The sequence below is a fragment of the Triticum urartu genome, chromosome 2A (assembly GCF_056163025.1).
Source record: "Triticum urartu cultivar PI428250 chromosome 2A, HENAU_Tu73, whole genome shotgun sequence".
NCBI classification, from domain to species: domain Eukaryota; kingdom Viridiplantae; phylum Streptophyta; class Magnoliopsida; order Poales; family Poaceae; genus Triticum; species Triticum urartu.
Genome location: NC_141874.1, coordinates 65151027 through 65159414, shown reverse-complemented (window position 1 = coordinate 65159414; position 8388 = coordinate 65151027). Strand labels below are relative to the sequence as shown.

General features: G+C 45.3%; 1 protein-coding gene across 1 annotated transcript; it reads left to right on the top strand.

Moving 5' to 3' along the window:
- Nucleotides 1-5303: 5303 nt before the first annotated feature.
- On the top strand, nt 5304-7591 carry LOC125540973 (uncharacterized). The gene is made up of 3 exons (XM_048704484.2): nt 5304-5543; nt 6066-6377; nt 7267-7591. Exons 1-3 carry the CDS (start codon nt 5405-5407, stop codon nt 7299-7301), a joined length of 486 nt encoding a protein of 161 aa, XP_048560441.1. The 5' UTR covers nt 5304-5404; the 3' UTR covers nt 7302-7591.
- Nucleotides 7592-8388: the final 797 nt, after the last annotated feature.

The following is an 8388-nucleotide window of genomic DNA, read 5'->3' as shown; positions in this document are numbered from 1 at the left end:
CTCGCGTAAGCGTACGCGTAATGTCGGTCCGGGCCGCTTCATCCAACAATACCGCCGAACCAAAGTATGACATGTTGGTAAGCAGTATGACTTATATCTCCCACAACTCACTTGTGTTCTACTCGGCATATGACATCTACGCATAAAACCAGGCTCTAATACCACTGTTGGGGAACGTAGTAATTTCAAAAAAATTCCTACGCACACACAAGATCATGGTGATACATAGCAACGAGAGGGGAGAGTGTTGTCTACGTACCCTCGTAGACCGACAGCGGAAGCGTTATAACAACGCGGTTGATGTAGTCGTATGTCTTCACGGCCCGACCGATCAAGCACCGAAACTACGGCACCTCCGAGTTCTTGCACACGTTCAGCTCGATGACGATCCCCGGACTCCGATCCAACAAAGTGTCGGGGAAGAGTTCCATCAGCACGACGGCGTGGTGACGATCTTGGTGTTCTACCGTCGCAGGGCTTCGCCTAAGCACCGCTACGATATGACCGAGGTGGGATATGGTGGAAGGGGGCACCGCACACGGCTAAGGAACGATCACGAAGATCAACTTGTGTGTCTTGGGGTGCCCCCTCACCCCCGTATATAAAGGAGCAAGGGGGGAGGCCGGCCGGCCCTTGCAGGGCACGCCAGGAGGAGGAGTCCTCCTCCTAGTAGGAGTAGGACTCCCCTCTTTCCTACTCCTACTAGGAGGGGGAAAGGAAGGGGAAGAGGGAGAAGGAAAGGGGGGCGCCGCCCCCCCTCTCCTAGTCCAATTCGGACCAAAGGGGGAGGGGCGCGCGGCCCACCCTGGCTGCCCCTGTCTCTCTCCACTAAGGCCCATAAGGCCCATTACTTCTCCCGGGGGGGTTCCGGTAACCCTCCGGCATTTTCTCCGAAATCACCCGGAACACTTCCGGTGTCCGAATATAGTCGTCCAATATATCAATCTTTATGTATCTACCATTTTGAGACTCCTCGTCATGTCCGTGATCACATCCGGGACTCCGAACAACCTTCGGTACATCAAAACATATAAACTCATAATGAAACTGTCATCGTAACGTTAAGCGTGCAGACCCTACGGGTTCGAGAACAATGTAGACATGACCGAGACATGTCTCCGGTCAATAACCAATAGCGGAACCTGGATGCTCATATTGGCTCCCACATATTCTACGAAGATCTTTATCGGTCAGACCGCATAACAACATACGTTGTTCCCTTTGTCATCGGTATGTTACTTGCCCGAGATTCGATCGTCGGTATCTCAATACCTAGTTCAATCTTATTACTGGCAAGTCTCTTTACTCGTTCCATAATACATCATCCCACAACTAACTTGTTAGTTGCAATGCTTGCAAGGCTTAAGTGATGTGCATTACCGAGAGGGCCCAGAGATACCTCTCCGACAATCGGAGTGACAAATCCTAATCTCGAAATACGCCAACCCAACATGTACCTTTGGAGACACCTGTAGAGCACCTTTATAATCACCCAGTTACGTTGTGACGTTTGGTAGCACACAAAGTGTTCCTCCGATAAACGGGAGTTGCATAATCTCATAGTCATAGGAACATGTATAAGTCATGAAGAAAGCAATAGCAACATACTAAACGATCGGGTACTAAGCTAATGGAATGGGTCATGTCAATCACATCATTCTCCTAATGATGTGATCCCGTTAATCAAATGACAACTCATGTCTATGGTTAGGAAACATAACCATCTTTGATTAACGAGCTAGTCAAGTAGAGGCATACTAGTAACACTCTGTTTGTCTATGTATTCACACAAGTATTATGTTTCCGGTTAATACAATTCTAGCATGAATAATAAACATTTATCATGATATAAGGAAATAAATAATGACTTTATTATTGCCTCTAGGGCATATTTCCTTCACATATCATCACATAAAATAACGAATGCTCCATGTCAAGGTGGGGTTGTAACCGTATCAAACAACTCACAAAAAATATTATGCCAGGGTTCAGAATGCTTGCCTTCAAGAGTATGCAAGTGGGGTGCACTTTTTTTTAAAGTTGCCTTCTTCTTCAAAAATCCTATTTAAGAAAATTTGAATTAACACATAGTTTCAAAACAGTACATAAAAAGTTGTTTGGAAATTTTTCAAATAAATATGAAAATAAACTAGACCAAATTTGAGAAACAACAGAAAAAGAATCAAATCAATTGGACTTATATTTTAAAAGGTATAGCCAGTCAAAACTCTGTTTTTAAATAAAACAGAAAAAGAAAACGGTTCGATTAAGAATACGTTTTCGAGATGGAGGAGACATACTTCTGGGTTTACGCCTCCACTTAAAACAGCGCGGGCCGGCTCGGGGTCACTGACAGTGGGTCCATGGGGCCCACTGGTCAGGTTTGACCAGTCGCCCGCGGTCTTCTTTCTCCTCTGGCCGAGCAGAGGCGGGGCTCCGGCGATCGCCGTCGATGAACCGCGGCTCCCCACGGGGTTCCGAGGGCAGGGATGGATCCGCCAGTCCAGGGCGGTCCTCCCGGTGGTCGACAGGCTGGCGGGGACGAAGGGAGTCGCCGGCGGCGAGCTCCGCGGCGGAGGTGGCTTCGGGAGGATTTGGGGGTTTGGGCTACGGTGGTTCCTGGTCGAAGCTGAGAGGCTGGGCAGCTCCGCACGGTCGAGGGGAGCAGAATGGTGGCACTGGATGGACTGGAGAGGCTCTGTTCGCGACGCACAGCACCGGAGTGTGGCGGCGGCCGAACTAGCCGGAGACGAGGAAGAAGGCCTCCCGCCATCGATTGCTGGCCGTGGTAGTACTAGGGGGATGGCTTGAGGTGGCCTGTGGGTTTGGAGGAGCTCGGGGCCCCTTTTATAGGCGGCCGAGGTCGGTTCCGCGGCGGCCGGGAATAAGATCGTCGGCGAACCGCTGTTCTGTAGTCAGGGGGCGCGTGGCGGCGACGGGCGCTAGCGGACATGCTTGAGGATAAGCTCGGGCTGTTCCAGGGGCAGCTGGCACGCGGCTGTGGCTCGGGCGGCGCCGTCCATGGCAGTAGCCTACTGCGGCCGTCCGCTAGCCGCCATGGCCGACCTGACGGCGGTGCTGCGGGGCTCCAGGGGTGGCCTGGGTGGCTCTGATGAGTGGATGAGGGCGGGCGTGGCTCTGCAGGCGAGCAAAGGCCAAGGGCCAGACGCGGCGACTCGGGCGCATGCACGTGCAAAACGCGCGCTCTGGCCACGCCCAGAGCACGCACACCAAGTGCTCGACGTAATGCCATCGTGTGCTAGAGGGCTTGAGCGAGGCTGGTAGTTAACAGGTCTGGGTTAGGGGTGGCTAGGAGCTTAGTGGACAAGTTTGTTGGGTCAGAGGATCAAGTTCACAATGCAAACTAAAAATCATGTCAAATCTGGCTATGCACACAAAGTGTTTCACAGAATGCCTTGGGCTTCTAGGCATCTTTTGGGGTGGCCAAAATCTCCAGATTGGGGTCTCTTTAGGTGTAGGTGATGATGGCAAGGCCATTTGGGCAAAACCAGAAACTTGCTAGTGCAAGTTTTGCAAATCTTCAGTTCTGGACAAAAAACTAAAAGGCATTAATACATGCACCAAAAATACTCCAATGGGTCCAAACTCTTGGACTTAAGGGTTTGGTAGGGTGTACTTCAAGCAGGACAAATCCCATGGCAAAAAGAGCAAGAAAAAATATGGTTGCAGTACAATTCACCAAGCTGGACCAGAATGAAGATGAGGATGGTTTGCTCAAATTTTTCAAAGAACACCAATGGGTTTTTGCATAAAGTTGAATAATATACTCCTACTAACATCCCATAATTTTGATGGAAACTTTAAAGAAATATTTAAATAGGTTGTAGTGCAATCTTACAAACTGGACCAGATTTGAAAACTTGAGGTAGGGCTCAAAATCTCCAATGACTAAAAGATTTTTTTGCATAAAAGTGATTTAGGAACATCACATGACATCCCCAATTTTTGGTGAAAATTTTAAATGCATTTATCAAATGGTTGTAGTGCAAATAGAGCTCTAAAACTAATGAAAAATCATTTTAAAGGAATAAAGCTCAGAAAGAAATAATTTGTAGAAAAAAAATTACACTGATAAAAAGAAAAGATCTTGGGAAGATATGCAAGTCCAACAATGTTTTTGAAAAGTTTTCACTTGAGGTGAAAACTCCACAATATCAAAGAAAAGAGTGGTTCTGAAATCAAAGAAAATCCAGAAAAATGATAATTTTATTTACCAAGGCAAAATTTTAACTAACAAATCATGGTTAAATTTTTGGGGTGTTACATCGTCAAGTTTAACCATCGTAAAATTTCATCATGTTTGGACTTCGTTTGGTACAACAAAAAATAACAAGTGCCAACGGGCACTAGGTTAGTCCCAAAAAATGATATATATAATTGCATATAAATCATCTTATATTGGTAATATAATAGCATGAAACAATAAAAAATTATAGATACGTTGGAGACGTATCAACAGGCGGCGGCGCAGGTGATTGGTGCCGCCAGCGAGAGGCCGCGTGTGGCGGCACGAGAGGCGGCGGCGCGACGTCCTCCTAGCGTAGTGGCGCAGTGGCGAGGCGGTGTCCATCCAGCATGGTGGCGCGACAACACGATGGCGTCCTGGCGTGGCAGCGGCAGCACTCCGACGCATCGCGAGTTTTCGGTGGGGCGGCGGCGTTTGACAGGTTGCACGTGGAAGTTTCATAGCGGTTATGATCCCTTCAAAAAGATATGAGAAGGTCATTTCCCCATAAATCAGCGGGGAGAAATGACCTTTTTTACATGATCCTCTAAAGATAAATCAGTTTACGAGAACTGTTGAAAATGTTTTTTTGCTCCAATTTCTTGTAAACGGCGGTTACTTCACAGACAGGGGAACCGTTGGAGTTGCTCATGTTTTTTTTTCGGGGGCGTTGCTCATGTTTCCTGCGTGTGTGGGTAGCCTAGCACCTTTCCTTCTTCACTTCTCTTTTTTTACGTTACTTCTTCCCTTGTTTTTGTCTATCAACCCTCTCTTTTGTTTTTGACGAGGGGACTTCTTCTCTCTCTCTATTTTTCTTTTTTCTTTTGAGGTTTTCATTCCCCGCTTTTTTTTTTCTTTTTGAGGTTTTCATTCCCTGCTTTTTTTTGTTTTCCTTTTTGAGGTTTTCATTCCCCTCTCTTGGGTTGCTGGATTCGCTGGGTTGGCCCGATGGGCTTTATATACATCCTACCAGGAGCCTCTCAGTTTCGGCCGCACAGCCCACACATGCCCTGGGCTGACGCTCGGTGTATGATTGTGTGCGGAGGAGATCGAAGGCGAGAGCGGTCCAACGGCTTCAAGAGAACCCTCGATCTATATAAATCGGGGACCGGCAACACACAAAAACCCTAATTCCAGAACCACGCCCCGACATAGGCTATGGCTTCCATCGTGCACAAGCTCGTTCGGGCAGCCCTAGCATCACGCCCCATTGGAGATACTGCTGGTGGCATCTCTCCGTGTCTCCCCCGGCTCTATCTGACTGGCGATTCCATCCGTCGCATGTCTGCAGCTGCAGGTAATCCGAGACAGCTCTTTCGTAATTTGGATCTAAGTCCTGAATGCCAAAATTCCCAAAGTATTTCTTCTTACTTGGATCTGAATTTCATACCTAAAATTCCCATGTTATTTTGATAGCTCTTTTCGAAATTGGATCTGAATCCCGAATTCCAAAGGAATTCTCCTTAATTGGATGATAACTCTTTCAGAATTTGTATCTGAATACTAAGGATTCTTGGGCTTTGGATATGAAAAGGAATTCGCCTTACTTGGATCTGAATTTAATAATACCCTAAATTCCCATATTATTTCTTCTTGTCAGTAGATCTATTTGAATAAGCAGGCAGAGATTGGGCACTATTCATTCGGACATCTAGCAAGCATATTTTTCTTAGTAAAACTAAGTGGTTAAAAAACTGGTTTATGATGATTCATGATATCTTAATGTCTCTGCCTTAAATCAAATCAATTCCGTTGAGAGCATTATTACAAATGATGTTATTTTACAATCGAATTTTAACTCTGTGCTACTGAATGGCAGACGGTTCCGAGTCAGAAGAAAATCTCGCACTCAGCGGCTTTGCGGCAGACATCGATCCAGAAAAAACCTTTCCCCTGGTTGATGAGAATTCCATTAAGTCCAAGGAATCCCTGTGGGCCTTGTATAAATGCTGGTGCAAGTATCGGGGGGTATCTCGTGACCATAAAGAAATGACCCGCCGGTTCAGGTCATTTAGGGCTCGTGCAATGTCTGTGTACAAAAATAACAATTCTGGATCGTCGCAAGTGTCGCAACTGGGCCCATTTGCAGATATGACTAAGGCGGAGATTGCTCGGCTGTTTCCTCCACGTAGTAAGAAAAATAGTCCAAGCTCTTCCAGCGCTACTGTGCATTACTTCATTATTATATGAACTCATCTACTCCCTCCGTCTCATAATGTAAGACGCTTTCTGACATTATTGTAGTGTTAAAAAATGTCTTACATTATGGGACGGAGGGAGTAGTTTTTATTATTTTCTATATTTGCATGTATGTCTTCTGCTCTTATGTGTAGTGAACTTGGCAGACAATTTCGGTTTTTTAGGGTATAAAAGACTGTTCATTTGCCATCGTCAACCTGTTGTGTTTAGTCAGTCTTCTTTAGCTTGCATTATGCACACAACCATCACTAAATTCTTTCATGAAAAGTGTAGGGCATAGAAGTTATTTGTGTGGTCGAGCTACTTAGATCCCCAATACTATTTGGCCGAGCATCGCCAACAAGGCTATGGTGAAAATATCAAGTTCTGCTGTGATCATGAGAAACCATACATTGCTCATATGGGTTTGGCAGAGAGAAGATGCAATTAGTTAGCTACGAATCCTTATCCTTTGCTCCTACTACCTTCATTACTTCATGAGAAAACCTGCACATAGACTCAAAATTTGACCTGTTTTAAACCCTCCGTAGCAACCCGTGTAAAACAGAGGCATTTTAAATTTGCTCTAATTGCCATGAGATTGACAAGCTTAGCAGACCAAATTTTCAAAAAATGTATTAAATAGTTGTGTTATTTTTTAGGTTTTGTCATTGTGAAAATACTGGCAACAAGTAGACCACTAAACTGAATTTATTTCTCTGTTCTAGCAGTAGTTGTTCATTGCTTTCCTTACTACTGTATCACCTAAAAAAGTGTCTTTCATACACTTTCCGAAATGATTCGTTAGATTGACACATGTGTATCTATCTACCTTTGGTCAGGTCCCAAGTGCCGCTTCGGGGGGTCCAGGAGGTAGTGCAGCCCTTAAATAAATAACTAATTGGCAAAATTATGAACTCGTCTTGTCTTATGGTTTATGGTAAACTCTGTTGTACTGGAAGTATCGTTGCTCTATGGTGCTTCTCATGGAATGTTCAGGTGCCAAGTGCAGCTTTTGGGGGTCCATGAGCTACTGCAGCCTTAAATAATTAATTGGCAAGCTTGTGAACGTATTTTATTGTTGTTTATGGTGAACTCTGTTGCACACAACCATTACTAAATATTGTTATGAAAATGGTAAGGCATAAAAGTCATTTGTTTGGTCGAGCTGCTTGTATCCTCATTACTATTTGGTGAGTATCGGGCTATCGGCTACTAGACTATGATAAAGTTCTGGTAGAAACCATACATCCCTGGTATGGACTTGGGAGCGAGAAGAAACCACCAATCCTTATCCTTTGCTCCTACTACATTCATTATTTCCTGAAAAAATATCCTGCACAAAGACTCAAAATTTGACCTGTTTTGAACCCTCCATAGCAACCCATGACCCCATGTCAAACAGACGCATTTTAAACCATAGTTTATTTCTTTGTTCTAACAGTAGTTGTCCATTGCTTTTCTTTTCTACTCCCTCTGTCCTAGAATATAAGAACTTTTTTGATACTATGCTAGTGTTAAAAACGTTCTTATATTTTGAGACGGAGGGAGTATCATTTAAAAGAAGTGTCTTTCGCTGGATATTATAGTGGAAAGCTAGGGACTAAAACATGTACGTCTCCTGGCCCTTCACCTCGTGCGCTTGCGCAAGGGCGATTAGGAATCTGTGCCACCTGTTGGCGCCGCTGCAGATTGGCTTCGCCTTCTGTGGCCTTACACCATGAATGTGTTGTGGATCTCGGCCTTTGCTGGTGGGAAGGCTCCTACTTCGTTTTTAGGTGCTTTTCTGTGTTCGTCTAGTATCCAGTGCAGGAAGAAGAGATAGCAATGACTCTTTGAAGTTGGACTAAGGTTCTCCCTGTCTAGCCCCAGTTTGTTCATCTAGCGTCATTAGAGGGTGTGTGGAGATTTGTCTCCGACGGATCACGTGGGATTTGGTCGGCGTTTGTTCATCTAGCGTCATT